The sequence below is a fragment of the Necator americanus genome, chromosome IV (assembly GCF_031761385.1).
Source record: "Necator americanus strain Aroian chromosome IV, whole genome shotgun sequence".
Taxonomy (NCBI): Eukaryota; Metazoa; Nematoda; class Chromadorea; order Rhabditida; family Ancylostomatidae; genus Necator; species Necator americanus.
Window position 1 is genome coordinate 38,492,173 of NC_087374.1, and position 17,776 is coordinate 38,509,948.

Sequence of the window (17,776 nt, forward strand, 5' to 3'; positions counted from 1 at the left end):
ATGAAAATTGTTTCTTTTTTTGGCTAAGCGCCTTGAAAAATACTTTCTCCCGTCGTAACTTTCGCCTCGGGGGGAAAGCTCGCACACAACTCCGAACTACATGAAAAAAACGAGTAGATGAAGGATTTTTTCCCCACAATTCCCATTTTTACAGAAATTTTTACTTAGGTCCAAGTATATCAGTAGAAACTAACCATCTCAAATGTTCCTCAGATTTCCAGATTTCCAGGACAGGACGGATCATTCGTTACTGTGATTGAATCACGGTAAACATTGAAGCTTGAGCACGAACATTTTATTCAAACTTTCTTTTTTGCTATTTCTTGCTTCCTATTCCCGTTTTGTTCCTATTTTTCTTTTTTTTAATTTTTATTCTGCATCATTTCATGTTTATTCCTAATTTTTCTCTAAAAATCCGTTTTAGAGGATAAGGATAATTGTGTATCCAAACAAGAAGTGTGGTGGATTTTCGATTTTTTTCTTAACCCTTCCCTCCTACGTTTCTCTAGCTCATTTTAGATATTTTACATTTTTTTTAATTTCCTATTTTCTTTATGCTAATTGATTTGTTTTTGCTTCTAATGTATGTCTTTTTGTTACAATTTGAAGTCTTTTGCTATTTTCTCGGTGCTCAGGATGTAAGGAGCGAGTAAAGAATAAGATGCTCGGCGTTGATCTGCCTCCTCGGGATGAGCCAGCTCATCCGAATTCAATTTAGAAGGAATGAGATCAGTGGAGTTTAGTGGACATTGTCCAAACAATGTGAAATTTAAGAAATATCCATTGAACGCTAATAAACATAAAGGTGATCGGAAAAGTAGACGGATACTGCAAAATTTTCAAGCATATTTCGAATCACTGGTTGAAAAAAGAAATATTATCGAGAAATAAGAGAATGATTCACTGAAAAAAATAACAAGGACCACTTTGGACTCAAAATGCTAACCACCAAATAAATAGCAGGGACAGTTTGACTTTACATCGCTTAAATACAACTTTCAAAAGAATTTTCAATGTTAAGTTCTCAGAAATAATCGGTGGAAATTGGGATTTACTAATTTTTTTCTCTATACAGTAATTTTCGGTGGATTTGTTCCCAATGTAATCCACCTTTATATTGAATTTAGATTTTTAGGGATTGTTCGTTTATTGTTCGCTGCACTGACGGCCGAGCTCACAGCTCAGTCTTAGGGCTCAAGGACCTCGTCACCCACGAAACATGCGGACATCTTGAATGACAATGGCGGAGAAAAAAAGGAAATTAACGGACAGGAAAAGATCCTGAGGGCCGGGCGTTCGGAGCAGAGGGGCCATTCAAGTGTTTTTGTAAGGAAACGAGTAAGTAATTCAAAAAAGCGATTTTAGAACAGTTATCCAGAGTATGACGTCCACAATTTTTTCGAATAACAAGCAAATTATTGCTAAATGGAAGCGAAAGCGATATGATCTAGGAAATTATGTTGCAATCTAAAACAAATAAATACCATACAATATAATAAATAAATAATACCTGATAAAATCAAAGCGAACTGCAAAGCAAACATCTTTTAGTCGCCAGGAAACTCAAGTAAGAGTTTTTTCTACTTTTTGAGTAGTTAAATTCTTACCACTACATGTTTGAAAAGCTCTGTTTTATCATTTTCTCCTTCCAAAAAAACTTCAAGGAAGGCTCAATGGTGAATTTCGGGTTTTCATGTGATTACTGTCTGATGAACATACGTTGGAACGAAAATTTCCGAACATTTGAGTTGATTAGGAACAGGAAAACGTTTGCTTATTACCTAAACGCGTCAACTATGTGTCTATGTGTGTAGGCGAATGGAGAATAGGTAATATTGCGCTTACATTCAGATAAAAGATCTACTTTGTGCTCCTGGATGCTTCTTTTCTTTTTTTTTTCTCGGAGCAGTGGTTAGAGTCAGAGCTGTTCAACCACTTTTCTAGATAAGAACTACCTAAATTAAGTCCTTTTGCTCAAAAGTCTTCCGGTACTACTTTATGTTAGTAAAAGTTTCCATTCATATTTCGTTGTACTTTTCTCTTTTTCTTGTATTCATTTTCATTTATTTTCACGAATTACCGAAGACAAGCATTCAATTTCCCCTTCATTTCCTGTGAGCTTTATTATCGTAGATGTCTACACAGTTAGTCGTCAAATAAGTCCAGCTTGTTTTAGATTATTTCCGGGCTACTGTAGTAGCCAATTTCTACTGTATAAAATTTTTCCAGTTCAAGAGAAATTAATTTACTCAAGTTGGTCATTTAACTCTACCCACCTTCAACTCTGAGGTCGTTTTTTGCTCCAGAACCGGAGCTGAGACGCACAATAGCTCTGTCTGATAATGTTTTAGACGAAATAGGGAATGACATTAAAAAAACAGCTTACAATGAATGCAAGTTTTTATCAACGATAATTATTGTAAGCATGAGAGTTCAGTACTGTGATGCCCAATCCATTAAATTAATTTTTTAACATCTGATTATACTGTAATTGATCACAATTCGATGTTTCATGGACAATAGAAAAAGAGCAACGATAGGTTTCACTCGAAGAAATCGTGTAATTACTATTGTCGGTTAAAGGCATCACCCCACGAATCTGAGGTGGTGCTAGTTTCACGTGGGTTACCTACATATACTGGGTCGTAGATTATAGGGAAAAGTGTGACTCCGTCCTTTTCTTCCTAATTGTCGTAAAAAAACGGCCCGGAGATCCGGCGCCTGCACAAAGCTGGCGCGCTCTAATCGAACTCGTTGTAGAAAAGAGTGCCTGGAACGCTCGAAGGCACATCTTCCGGGCCGTTTTTTACGGCAATTAGGAAGAAATGAGCGGAATCCCACCCGTTTCTGCAATCTACAAACTTGTGTAGTCTTTGACAATCGGAAGTCCATATCACATCAGATTTGTGGAGTGATGCCTTTAATAGCAGAGAAGTAGTGAAGTTTTGGTGATGGCATTGTTCTGATAACATCACAAAGCAATCAGGCAGAACGAGTGCTGGTCGAATTTGATGAAAAGTATAAAAAGACCGGTCTTCAGCCGAACCTGGTCGAAACGATGTTAATAAGGAACGAATGGGTTTTTTGGTGGGCTACTCAAGCTTAACGAACCGAATATATCCGAATGCAGCAGCTATGTACATCTAGGTCGGGAAATTAACATCATGAAAAAAGACCTGACCTCGGAGTCCGAGCTGGGTAAGGGAAACGAGAAGCATGAGTAGCATAGAAGTGCATTGAGAATGTAGCGAAGAAGACTAAGAACATCTGGCTCCGTGCTCACCTTTTCACCACCGTCATTCTTCCTGCTTTGACCTGCGCTTTAGAAACGTGGAGGTTTTGCAAGCAGAAGGAAAATGCGATCAACGTCATGGAATGGGCAATTGAAAAGGTGATGCTAGGAGTATTCCGCTTCATGCAAGTGGAAGAAGGGATTGGAAGTTTACTCCTACGTCACCGATCGAACATCAGAGAGGTTGCCGCATATGCCAACGAAAGCAAAATTAGGTGGGCTGGACACGTGATGCGTTTCAACGACAATACAACATTGGATCAGTGCCGCGAACAAAGGCCGCCAACCCGATGTTCCGACCTTTTCAAAGTCCTTCAATGAAAAATAAAATGTTGTTAGAGTTTCTCGCGAAAAAAGAAGTCGTCACTGGACAACTCTTCCGCGTGCGATCGGAGCAAATGGAAGTATTAGTGGTGTCCGCTCGAGCAAATCGACGAACAGCGGGAGCGCAGATAAGCATGAGGTAGGTAATGTGGAAAAGATGAAGTGCACGAAACTGATCAACCCCTATGTGCTCGACTTCAATTCAGAATCGTTTGAGGTTAACGTTTGAGGTTAAGTCCTACAATGTGTGGGGCGGGTGTGTCATACTGGTGTTTTTATCATCCCAGAGGTACCAATTTATTGACACCGAAAGGAATGAAGGGCTTGGTGAGCACTAAGAAAGATTAAAAAATAAATTGAATTAAAAAAAATCTAGTATATTCCCTAATGTGCATCCTATGTTATATGATAGAGTTACCGCTATATAAAAAATGGTAATTGTTGCAGGATGATCGAATCTTCTTCTTCCAAATAAAATGATGGATAATTCTCCTAATTTTATGGATTTTTATAGTACATAGGATCAAACATATATCCCATCTTTCAGGGGACAATGCTGTGAGAACGAAGGAGAGGAACAAGAGGGAAGTAAAGGGTTTGAGATCCCGGAAGTGACTCTCTGTTAGCCGGAAAATTAGAGATTCCACAGAATATGCTAATAATATACGACAAAGTAGACTCTTTGGCATTCGATTAAATTTACTTTTATAGAACCTTTTCTGAGGTTTTTTTTTCTACCGTACCTTTAAACAACCTACTATACAAGGTAATACGTGAATTATCTTTAAGGACACATGGTCTTTTCTAATGTTAATCCACGTTTTCTTAGTATTTTCGCTATTGAACTTGATTGAATGCTATTTTTCCGGATGTCAAATGTAAAGACGACATTCGTTGACTTGTTTTCAAATAAATGTCTTCCCGAGTCAGAACCTTTTCAGGGGATTAGTTCATGGATGCTGAATCAGTCCTATAAGGGCAATATTTGCACGGTTAATCCCGTTAATTGTTCTTCTAGCAAGATAGCATTTAGTGATTGGAGTTTGCGTGAGTTAAAGGCATCACCTCAGTAATCTGGGGTGGTATGGATTTTAGGTGGAGAGTTCTTACACTGGGTCGTAAATTAGGGAGAGGAGGGTGGTTCCGTCCATTTTTTCCTAATTGCCGTAAAAAAACGGCCCGGAAGATGCGGCTCGGGGGCACAAGGCCGGCGCGCTCCAATAGAACTCGTTGTAGAAAATAGCGCGCCGGAACGCTTGACGCCGTATCTTCCGGGCCGTTTTTTTACGGCGATTAGAAAGAAATGGACGGAATCGCCCTTCTCTCCATAATCGACAACTCCGTATAGGCACAACACACCTGAAACCGGCACCGCCCCAGATTCGTGGGCTGATACCTTTAAGCCTAGCTATTTAGAGCAATCAATATTTGGGAAAAATTAATTAGTCATTTTCAGCGATAGCGAAGTATAGCGATAGCTTACATAGGGTCCCTTTGTGTGTATGTGTGTGTGTTTTTTTTTAGATTGAGAACAATCGAAAGCATAAATTAATGTCAGGATGGTGATAAAACACAGTAAAATTTCAGGTGAACAATCTTTGAGTGTTTCTGAGTGCAAATACGCCAGATAAGACTGTAATTAGTGGATCATTTAAAACAATGACAAACCAGACAAACTAGAAAGGAAAAAAATGAAAGAAGGGATAAATACTAGTTGCATAGTTTAAAAAATACAGCTACAGCTGAAATTACTAAAACTTGAACCTAGCGATTTTTCCTCTGGGATTTTTTCTACGTCTGCTCTTTTTCTATTTTTTTTCCTCAAATTGCTACTTCTAATTATAGATAGAAAAAAAACAACAGATACATTGATAAAGTTTATAAGCATTAGCAGATGTGCTGAGGTGAATTATGTGAGTGAACACATCATTAGTGACAATTGCGAGGAAATTAGCACGTGTATCGGTTTAATTTCACTTTAACGATAAATCTCTGCTGAAAAAAATTCTTGTGGATGAAATCTAAACAGAACAGGAGCAGACAGACACCTGTGAAAGCGATACGACCAGATCTGTTCCGGTTCGGTTTTCTTTTTTTTTGGAAAAGAACCATCAAAAAGTCCGCTATGTTACAGAAATTTTAGGTTAGGCCTAGGTTTTTCCAATTTTTTTTTTATTCTTTTTCTAAATTTTTGGTCAGACCCGTTTAGGCCAGGTTTTTATAAAGCGTACATCACTTTCGTGGTGGTGCTCCGTCCTCTACCATGAGGATCTCAAGCATGAAGATTATGAACATTGAAAATTTCAACAATGAATATCTCAACTATGAAAAATTGAACATTTCGTGACCCCTTCAGGGCAAGGAATAATTCACAAGTGGATGATTTAACAGTTCTGTAATAAACAAATGAATCAGAGAAAACAGAAACAAAATTTTTCTTGAACAATTAATTATGAGTTATCGTGAGATCATGAGATACTTAGAAGAAATTCTAGTGAGTTCTGTTCCTTCCCGTTTCGTTTTATGACACACCTACGGCCGTTTTTAAATAAACAAGTAAATAAATAAATGTCAGATGCAGATTTCATGCACCTGAATACAGATAAATAAATTTCAGAAGATTTCCGAAGATTAAATCATGCATTATACAGCGTATTCTGCAGTTAGGGGGGGGGGGGAGGGAGGGAGATATGCAGCGTTGGGTGCAGAATCAGTTATAGAATAGATCTCCTGGGGGGAAACGGGGGGGGGGGGCCTTTTGCGTGCGAATATCGAGCGGTTGAACTCAAAAAAGCATAAGTATAAACTTCGTTTGAGTTGTTTGCATTTAGACGAAAAATAGTGAAAACAAAAAGATAAAATTATTTGTGCTTCTAAGCTTCAACGATTCCCTTTATTTCCTAAGGAAAATAGAGAAAAATAATAATAAAAAATAATAAATAAATAATTATATAATAAATAAATAAAATAATAATAAAATATCCTAGAAAATACTCCAAAAAAAAACAAAAAAGGCAAAACAATGCAAAAAAAAAACAAAAAAGGCAAAACAATGTTTAAGTTAAAATATGAGCATAATGCAAGTTTTTTCTTCATGTATCAGTCGCTTTTATTGTTTAGACAAAGGAAAAGAAGATGAGTTCAGCGTAGATGCACCATAGATCAGCAATACAGCGAACGCAGTTATCATGTGATCAATCAATATAATTACAAAAGAAAGGATCGGTTCTTCTACATAATGTTGATGTAATAATTATCACAAACCATTCTGAAGGACTATTTCTATTCTACATTTTTTATTTTTGTTTATTTTTTTGAAATTTTTTAAGATTTTCTATTCTAAATAATTTTAAAGCAATGTATTCTTTTATTGTGTTAGGTTATCCTTGTTGAAAAAGTCCTCTGGTATTTTTCCTACATTTTTTAAAAGTTATTTAGCTACAATATAAGGAACAAAAATTAATCAATATGATATCGCCCGTTTTTCTCGCTGATTTCTTGCCATCTTTGAGTGAGCTTCAAGGAATCCTTGTTCGTCGAGAAATCTGTTCTTATCGATGGAAGCTAGGTAAGCTACGGATTTAGAGACTCATCTGGATTGAATTTTATACCACAAATGGGAAAAATATAGGAAAAATTTCCCGACAACATATTATATTATGCTAATTAATTAATTAAGATTTGGTGCTACTTTCTAAAATCACCTTCTATTATAGAAAAAGAGAATTCGAGTCAAGTTCAAGTTTAACTTTAATTTTAACAAAAAGAAAATTTAATTTCGCCTATATGAGTTCAAAGCGAGAAAAAGAACCACATCGAAGGCAGTTTGCAATATTAATAAGAGATTATTTTAGTAGTCTAAAGAACTTTTAAGGAAGTAGCAGAATCGAAATGGTGGGGGTGCGGAGGAACTCAAGGGATTCAATGGGATCGCTGGGGTTTCGCCATCGATTCTGACTTTTGACCTCAGCGCCAACGCTGACAACGAAATAACCACGTTCACTTGTACATGTATTTGAGTGAAGAATGCTCGTAGACGATGTCATCGTCGTTGTAGGACCATGCTAGAGAGAAATTATATAGAAAATTTTAGAAAAAACACACATAAAAATGTGATCATAAATAAAACAAAAAAGATATTACCATATTAGATTTTAAAAAAGTCCTATAAAAGCGACAGATTTTATAAATAATGATTAAATAATGAATAATGATTAAATATAATGTGCAATGATGGTCCTACCACATTCACGTGTCGTAAAAGAATTTGACAGAAATGAACGAGACTAAAAGAGAAAAATATATTGTTTTTTTGCTTTTTTTGCTTGAGCGCACAATTTTTCTTTGTGCCTTTTTCTTTCTCCAAAAATCCGCTTAAAAATTGGTTTTTTTTAAAAAGGATATTCAGATCAGAAAGAGGAGGATCAAAAAGGTTCAGGGAAACATGATACGTTTAATATGAAACGTGAAAGCTGCAAACTTGCGTCCGCTTCAAGGGAATCGTTTTTTGCAGGATTTGCGAGAGAGTATGCGAAATGTGGAGAATGATGAACACAAGAAGTCACTAACTTTTCCATAGTTTCTAGAATGGTCTAAGAAAGCCGATTAAATGGAAATGTATCCGTGGTTATTTTCTAGCTCTTTTATGCTGAATCTTTGTTTGATGTCAGCACTTTTGGAATTATTTGAAACGAAAACGTTGAAAAACGCCGAAGAGGTTTGCAGGATATTTCTAGATGGATACGACAAAAAAAACCAGCGGTATAGGTTTAAAAAATATAAAAGAGGCAAAGCAGGGTATCACGAAATTGACGGCGTTAGTATGTCTAAATATATAATTATATATACAATATAGTGTATAATATATAGAAAATATATAATATATAGAATATATAGTATATAGAAAATAAAGAGTGTAGAAACGTTGTTCACGAGCATAGGAATGATTACGCACAACTCCCTCTACTGATCGAGGAAAAAGTGTGTGACACGACGTCGAGTGATCACGACGACTCAACGATACAAATTACTACGCAGTAGAAAGCGAGTGAAGTCAGTAAGAGGTTCCGCTGTGACTGCAGGATCGATTGCCCACCATGCCTTTCCTCACTTCAGCGTCGATAAATTGGTATTAGACCTATCCGAGATGATAAAAATACTTTAAAAATAAAAATAAAAAATAAAAATACTTTAATAAATATAAAAATACAGCTAACCCTCGAAGGGCATTTATAGGTCACACACGCATTCGTAAACCTCAAACGATTCTAAATTGAAGTGAATCCTTTGGAGCATCCCACAGGAACTGACTCTACCAGACACGTTATCCTTCATCCTTAACCTACTAGGGGTTGGTCACAGAACTGTGTTCATGGTATGTAGTGGGGAGAAAACACCCGAGAACAAATCCTAATGTTCCTTGGCGTAAAAGTATAGTAGACCAACTTCTGAAATTTTATCATGTTCTTAAATGACTTTGAATGAAAATTTTCAGGTCAACATCTTGATAAGAGCCTATAGAATGCTTTTTAAAGTACGAAAATTTCAGTCAGAGAAATTCAGCCAAAGAGTAGAGGAAACTATGCAAAATACTCCTCAACAAGTACATACTGAGGTCAAGTAACCGTGAGAGAATAGAGTATGTTTAAGGAAAATAAAAAATGTATAATAAAATAGATTAATAATAAATAAAATTAAATAGATATGAGGAAAACTTGATGAAAAAGCAGAAAAAAAGATCACGTAGAGACCAACTTCCACGCTCGGAACTGTTTACGGAAAGGTATGTGTAGGCAGTAAATAAAAATAAATAATTCAAAGTTATGTCTATTTTCATAAGACGACTGTCCGTCAGAATTAAACGGGAACAAAAATCCCCCGCCAAAATGCACTGATTTATCGAGAGATCATGGAGATCACCGAGTAAATATCCATATAAATCGCCTCTCCGAGTAGGAGGAAGACAGGATTATTTAAACAGATCCTGCAGATTTTGAGAAGAAGTTCATATGCGTCCTACGAAGATAACGAATGTATAATATATAATCAGTAGAACATAGATATAACAAATAGAGGATATATAATTTAATATAAACATAAATATGATGTAAATATATATATATAAAATAAAGTAAGTAATAGTACAAGTATATACAATAATAAATCAATGAAGTAAAATATAACATATAAAATAATGATTTTATAATAAAGTGTACATATTTATTATAAGTTTATTATTTTATGTTTTGTAGTCATGTACATAGTTTAGTAGCAGTAGTTTGATTTAATAAAAAAATATAAAATAGTAAAGTAAATGTAGCTTTAGTTTAATTTAATGTAGAAAATGTAAATACAAATGTAAAAAAAAAACATAAATAAAAACAATAAAAATAGGAAAATTTAAATAATATAAAGATAGTAGAATGTAAGGTAATGTAACATAGAAACATACAAAATATATGACCACCACAAGAAATTTTTTTTAGAAAGGAAGTCCAAGTAAGGTGACGCAGATTTCAGATTTCAGGATTTCAGACGTAAACATCTTAGACTCGGGGTATGTACGGTGGGATAAGTTAGCATTAAACGATGTATTTTTAGAAACAATGCGTTAATGTCAGGTAAAGCTTTCCGAAAAGCCGTTATCTTCGGTTATTTCCAGCATCCAGTTGACGTAAGCTGCCGAGTCGCGTATCGCGTTCACGTAAAGATTCCCTCTTATCGCTTACTTATCGTGGCGTCGATACGTACGACGACGTAATTTACATCTGTTCCTTGTGTGTGTGCGTGTATGAGGTCACCGACATGAGGGTTTAATTTTGTGAACTCAGCAATTAGGGGAAAAAAATCTTCCCATACACATGATTCGGAGCACGAAAATGATCTAAATAGCCTCTTGATCACGAATATAAGAAGTATTCCGTCCAATTTTGAGAAATCAGCGCAAATTATATTAACACCTATTCCCTGCACGGAGATATATACAAAAGAATATAGGATCAATGTTAGGATTACGATACGGTGTGAAGTGAGTAATTAAGGAAGGTTAGAGGAACTGTCTTTTTTTAGACCACACAAAACTAATTTTTTTTTGTCAAAACTAAATTCTTAAATTATATTTGATTTTTTTTGTCAGAACTAAATCCTTGAAATATATTTGAAATCAATAGCTCATCTTCAATCGAATGTTATGTTTAAAATTTAATTTTTCCCATTAGCAAGAATTCCAATGGTTTAATTCCGTTTCCGTTTACTTCCGATACTTTTCCGATGAGTAACCGACGAATTAATCCGTCAGTTACTCATATTTTGGGACCTTAGTTAGTAGCGATGTTGTATGTTTGCATCAAACGACATTTCATTGATTTTATTGAAATGTACATCTTGGAAAAAACTGTATAATAAATATAAAAGTAATAGTATAATAAATATAAAAGTGCCCTGTGTTCTACAGCCTCATCAAAACGCATAAGCTGAAACCCGATGAGGTCAACTCAACATCAGCGCCATCATCAGGCCACATTCAAAATCCGACCAATAATAAGTTGTGTGGGAGGACCAACGGATCGCGTTTCGTGGTTCCTTAATAAAATCGTGAGTCAAATTTTGCCTAAAATACCATCTCATTTGTCGAACACGCACCATTTCCTTGAGCGATTACGCAATGCGAGAGTTGAGGGCAACTGCGTAATAGAGTCCTTTGATGTAACCTCACTCTACACGAATGTAAAAAACAGTGAGGCGCTGCAAGCTCTCTCTGAGATGATAGATTTATATGGTAACAACTTGGAAACATATGGACTAAGTAAATCTCGCATAATAACGCTTATCAAGGGATGCCTGAATTGTAATATCTTCAGGTGGTCAGGAAATTATTTCGCGCAACTGAGAGGGCTAGCAATGGGTCAACGATTAGCACCAGTACTGGCGATCTGCTTCATGAGCAGGATCGAAGAACCAGTGCTTTCGCGTAGACCAATAATGTATTGCAGATATATTGACGACTGTTGCATCATAACATCAACACAGTCCGAAATGGACGAGTGTTTCCGAATACTCAACCAACAATCGCAGTATATCAGACTCACACGAGAAACCCCAAAAGAAGGATGGCTTCCGTACCTCAACACACAAATAAGTAGTTCAAACGGCATTATTAGAGTAAAGTGGTATCGCAAAGAAAGTTGCAAGAACATCATATTGCACGCCAAATCTGCACATCCGACTGCAGTGAAACGCGCAGTGATTCGTAATATGTTCAAAACCGCTAGTGAAGTATGCACTGGCAACCAAGAACGACACGAATCACGAAGACTAGCCTTGAAAATCGCATGTGCCAATGGCCATACAGTACGTCCGCATTACCGAAGAACCCGCACTGTAAATAGCAATGTTCCGCGCGAAAACAAAATCTCTCTTTGTCTTCCTTTTATCTCTGACAGTGTCAGTGCCGCTGTTCAGCGCAGCATTATCCAAGCACAATTACAAAATGACGTGATCTTGGTAAATATCCCAAATGCAAACATCAAAAGCCAGCTTGTTAGAAACAGACTATATGATAGATACTGCATCTGTGAAAGATGTGTTATTTGTCCTTACGGAAAAACAGGCGACTGCGCAAAAATGGGGGTAATATATGAGATTGAGTGCTTGATATGCAATGCAACTTACGTTGGGGAGACCGGTAGGAATCTTGGAGTGATCTTGGAGTGAGGATTAATGAACACATGGCCGGAAAACGACGAAAAAGTTTGATAACACCACTAGGAAGGCACAGACATGAGGCCCACAACGGGAACGATTACGATGTGAAATGCGTTATACTGGCTCACGAAACAGAAATATCGGCAAGGAAGACGTTGGAGGCGTTTTTTATTCTTAAAAGAAACCCTTCAATGAATAATAGGAATGAATGCTTGTCCATAACGAATGAGTTCTTGCCACTTGTACCGCTCTGTGACCTATAACCGCCTGATATTCTGTGTGTAGATCAAATAATCTATGTCGTCGCTGGAGATCTACACGCAGTAATACTCATTCGCTGGTACACTGAGTGACAAGTGCGTGCAACCAGCCGCGCCACATCCGGTGGAGCAAAACGTAAGACCATTTTCAATGTAGATAGGTTTCTGTTTTCACTACCCTGAACGATTATCGAAACACTGACCCAGGGTGGTGTGGCACTTGACGGGATAAACGTAGCATTGTTCCAATCATCCTCTATTTAGGCCTCTGAAGACGGCGAAAAAGCCGAAACGTCAGGCAAATAAAGGTTCCATCTAAAAAACCTCGTAGGCACACTATATCAAAACACAGACAGAATATGCCGAGGTTTCAAGACAAAAGAACATTCGAACTATAAAAGTAATATAATAAATGCAAATATTAAGTATATGTTCAATAAAATCGCTGAAATGACGTTGACGTTAACATGATTTCGAAACTTTGTTTCTGGATCATTGAATGATTTCAAAAAGTAAAGAAAGAAAAAAATTAAAATAATGTATTATATATTAATATTAAATAATAAAAATTAAGAACTATGAGGAGCACGGCAGACGAGAAAAATTTCACCAAAAAACGTTCCACATTAAATTTTAGAAGCGGAATTTTTTCTGGCACGTAAATGTTCCTAAAAGTGTTTCCTGAAATGTAACATATAATTCTTAAAGATGGAAAATTTCCACGGAAAAATTTCCTGAAAAATTGATTTTAGTGTCTTGAAATGTCGACGTACCTGTAGCTAGTCGAAAAACAACATCTCCAAGTTGTTCTCTGGATGCGGCTGAGTTCTCGGAGTCCAAGAGGAAATGAGACGACATAACCATGGCTGACGGTACAATAGCAGGAGCAGGGTATCTGAATCTGTAAACGCTTAAGAAGATTTTCGGATGAAAATGATAAAAAGTTACACCTCCTAATGACGTAGGCTCCTCCTCCTTCTAACTGTATCAATCCGCCTGGATCACTTAAAGACTTATCCCTTTTAATAAATAATGACGCCTTAGAGCTGAGTGAAAGACGAAGAAGAATGTAAGAACAATGGGAAATATGATAAGTACAATTATGTATATGATAATATAATGAAATGCCATAAAATATATGATAGGAATATAATAGATGAATATGTAGGATTGTATATGTGGAATTTTTTCGCATTTTTTTTCACTTGGATTTACCTTGTAATCAAAACATGGAAGAGAATATATATATATATATATATATATATATATATATATATATATCATATTGAGAAGAATTATCATCCATTTTCTTACTTTATTGTTTATTTTATCCATATTTGTTATTTTCAACATATTCTTCCCTTTATTATTGTATGATATTTTTTATTTAAAATTTTTACACTATGTACGTATTGTTATGTGTATATGTATTCATTTTTATGTTAATGTTTAAGTTTTTTGTATTTATGTGTTTTTTTTTTGTATTTTTCCACGATTTTACTTTTTTTACGGTTCGGACAGGCACAATCAGGATCAACCGCATATTTTACAGCGCATAGAAATCTGAGGTATTCAACGAGGGCGCAGAGAGGATTGATATTTTTGGCTTTCTCTGACGATCGATATTTTTGGCTCCTGGATAACTATCGAATACATATTAAAAGATGTAAAAAAGCAGATTCGCGTAGCTTCCACAAGTTATGATCTAAGAACGGATTTGTAGTGCTGCATGCAGGTCTTCGCATCCAAAAATCCTTAGATTTAGATATATGCCAAAATTTTTTTCGGTTTTTCAGATTTTCCAGAAGTATAAAACATTTCTTTGCAGAAGACAGTGATTTCTTTTACGCTTGTCAGATTTATTCTTTGAAATTTTAAAAACTAAAATTCTACGCTGCTTTGCCAACGAAATATTCATGGATAGCGCATTATGCGTAATTCCTCTTCGCCTTAGGTGATAATCTAGTAACCTGAAGGCTTATTTGTTCTTATCGTCGATGGGATAGTTCGGTTTGATCTCCCTGATATCATTCTTGAAGATTTTAATAGAAATCATGCATGTTGGAAGAGGAAAGCGGAAGATTCAGCGGTTTCAAGAGAAATCCTCAATTTCGAAACAACTTAAGTCATTTCTCGACGACCTTTCCGAAAATATTGGAAAAGTCGAAGCAAAACTTTAGAAAAGCCATGTCCTATCTATGCCGTTCCTACAGTATTTAAAATCCATCTTACCTTGTCGTGATGGTTTAAAATTTAGTTACTTCTGGAATGTTCTATAAGCGGAGATGAGTGTGTGTAAGGTGATGCACATCTTCCGAAATTTAGTAAATTTTGCAAGAATGGCTCTAAAGTTGCTGGATTCGTCAACTGGAAGATACCCGTCAGCAGTTCTATGCGATGAAAACTGATTCAAATGTCTTAATTGGCACCGATTGGGAATTTTCAGCGACCTCATCCGTAATGCTTTGATTTCCATCTCCTCTCTCTTACGAATTATTTCAAATCGCCTTAAAACACTTGAATAACGTGGTGTTATTTGATTCACTGTCCTTATGAATGAAAAGGATTAACGTTACTCTTATAAAATCTTCCTATGGTTTATTTTTAGGTTGGTATGTTTTTTCTACTGCCTCCTTGGATGCACTTCAGGAACTGAAAATAACGTGCGATACATAGGAGGGTAATTTGCTTGAATTGATAAGTAGATTTGAAGGATTCGCCCCTGGATTTGAGTTTTGTCGCTCACTTTTTTTTAAAAGAACTACTAGAGAGTTTTAGTGTTGGGATATCTTGAAATGGATTGTAACCACTGCTGTAATTTTCTACTTTGTTAGTCATACATAGAAGATCATCACTGCGTTCCATCTTTCTGTAAGGACTACAATTCCCTGGAAGCAGAAGCTCCATGCTAAGGTGGTACCCATATGAACACCTAAACAGCGGGTCCCATACATATATTCTGGGTTATGGGAAAGTAAGGGTCCCTCTTGTTTTGAACCTTTAGAAGTTCCAACCTAATGATGATTGGTCCACTTTCTCAAATTTAATATGCTAAGTCCTCCTAATCATACCCGAAATGGCGAATCCGGCAATTTATAAGCAAACAAATTTATTTTATGACTTTTTTTAATCTATGTATGCTAAGAAGTAGATCAGCCGATTAAAATAAATAATGAGCTATACGACAAGCAATACGTGCGAGCGCATGGATGATCTGAGTAGGATCAGGAAGTTCTATAAAAGTTCTATAAAAAATTCTATAAGTTTTATAAAAAAGTTCTTTAAAATAGGTGCGATCTTACGTGGAATAGGAAAAGAAGCCGTAAATAGACCGTAAAGTTCTTTATCGCAACAGATTAGGCGCACTAAACGTGGCGAACCGGGAGATTAAGAGTTTAGGGAAGCACAAAGTGGGCGCCGTTCCTAGAAACGTTTCTGGAAAATGAAGTGTTCTAATAGGTTGAATACTTTTTTCCACACATGAATACTTTTTACAATTTTCTACTTTCTTAATCATACATAGAAGATTATCCGTCGATGTATTCATCATAAATTTCTAATCACAGCGTTCCATCTTTCCCTAAGGACTTCAATTCCCTGGGATCAGAAGCTCTGAGGGCTGAGCTGAGACCCGATGAACGCCTAAACAGCGAGTTTGACGTCAATGGAAGAAGTCAACAGTTTTTGTTTTGGGAGACGTCAAACCCGCTGTTGCTTCGGCAGAATGAGGTCCCGAAAGGAACGACAAGTTCCCTCTCCTTTCTATTTCCTAGACCCTTCATCCTTTTGATGTCACTGCTTCTGTACTCTTACGCACTCTTTCAATTTCCTGGAAGAAAACTACTCAATTCTTCTACTGGCCTCAAACCCGTTGTTTTCTTAATGCTGCTGTCGTAATTCAATGGATTTCCTTTTTTTAAACTAATATTTTGGACTCAAAGTTATTAAAATAAATCTTAAAAAGTGCATTGATCACTACCGTAAAATTTTCAAAGCCCTATTGTTGCTACCGTATACCTTCGTGAATTACAGAAAAAGAGAGAAGAAAAAAATAAATAAAAAATAGAGAAAATATAAAATAGAGAAGGAGTAATCTCAGTTGAAACACCCATGAACTCAGTAAATAGATTTATTATTATTAACTCTACTGCCGTCAGACTCAGCTGAGCAGAGTTCTCTGGATCTGAAAAGGATATTTATTATATTTGTTTGAATAGACTGTGAAAAATACTCATTAAATGTAAATAAATTACAATATTATTGTATCATTCAATAGATAATCACGTGATAAGTTCACGTGCATGTAATCTATTGATTCCAAGGACCTTTAGGGATATTCACCTAACATATGTACGTCAAACTCCTCGAATCCATAAGATTTAGCGGTGAATCCTAAGGAGATATCAGATGCATGCACTTCTGTGTATGTTGCCTCCGAGATAAGAAAGCAGATGATTTTTAGAATGATCCAATTCGTACAAAACACTCGGTCAACATTTTTCATTAGTAGTTTTTCCATTTTCTTATTATGTTATAGATGTGTAGGAGGAAAATTTCGATGTTTCTGACCTCATACGGTTACTCCATCCTAGGTCTAATATTTTGACTCCTGCAACATTAACAGTCGTTTAGTTTACTCTTTATTATCGTATCAGCCAAATACACCGTAAGTTTTAGGTCCATACAATCCTTGCCCGTAAGGGGCCTGCCCAAAGGGAACTGGCACAAACGGTCCAATCCCATTGGATCCAAATTGTCCTCCATGGCCAAAATTCGATGACATTCTTTGAGAAGAGGCTTTAGCGTAAGGGGGTGCGAATAGAGAAATCATGAATTTAACGACTTCAGCTTGCTGTGGCAACAGATTTGAAAAGAGTTTAAATTTCCTCTCGGCTACTTGATCCCAGGTGAGGTTCTGTAATCGTCAATTTAATGTTTTTATGCAACTAATTATTAATAAATGTCAATAATAAATAAAAAAACAAAATAATAATAAATAAATAAAATACAATAGTAATAATTAAAAAATAAAATACAATAATAAATAAATAAATAAAGATTAGCCTGTACCGGATCATTTTCAGCCTGTCGAATAAGTTGGATGAATAAAGGAATAGCTGTTAAGGCAGCGTCAAGCTCTTCCTCAGCTCTTCTCTTCTGACTTTCTATCTCTTCCTTATAATTGTTGTATTCATTC

The 17,776-nt window shown here is 36.0% G+C and overlaps 2 protein-coding genes across 3 annotated transcripts in view; one reads left to right on the forward strand and one right to left on the reverse strand.

The window, feature by feature from the left end:
* The window catches only part of RB195_003984 (uncharacterized protein), a gene marked incomplete at both ends in the record, with an annotated part of 88,850 nt that overhangs the window by 67,648 nt on the left and 3,426 nt on the right, over window positions 1–17,776 (reverse strand). Inside the window, 5 exons of one of the 2 annotated variants that reach the window (XM_064201885.1) lie at window positions 7,616–7,680; window positions 13,353–13,474; window positions 13,530–13,583; window positions 17,265–17,494; window positions 17,650–17,750. In XM_064201885.1, the coding sequence (XP_064057767.1) occupies window positions 7,616–7,680; window positions 13,353–13,474; window positions 13,530–13,583; window positions 17,265–17,494; window positions 17,650–17,750 (572 nt within the window). Of the gene's footprint in view, window positions 1–7,615; window positions 7,681–13,352; window positions 13,475–13,529; window positions 13,584–17,264; window positions 17,495–17,649; window position 17,776 lie in introns of those variants that run through there. The other variant, XM_064201883.1, reaches the window with a different exon arrangement.
* Window positions 3,165–3,613, forward strand: RB195_003985 (uncharacterized protein; the record flags this gene model as incomplete). Its single annotated transcript, XM_064201886.1, has 2 exons — window positions 3,165–3,198; window positions 3,249–3,613. The coding sequence occupies 2 exons, from the start codon at window positions 3,165–3,167 to the stop codon at window positions 3,611–3,613; spliced, it is 399 nt and encodes a 132-aa protein (XP_064057766.1).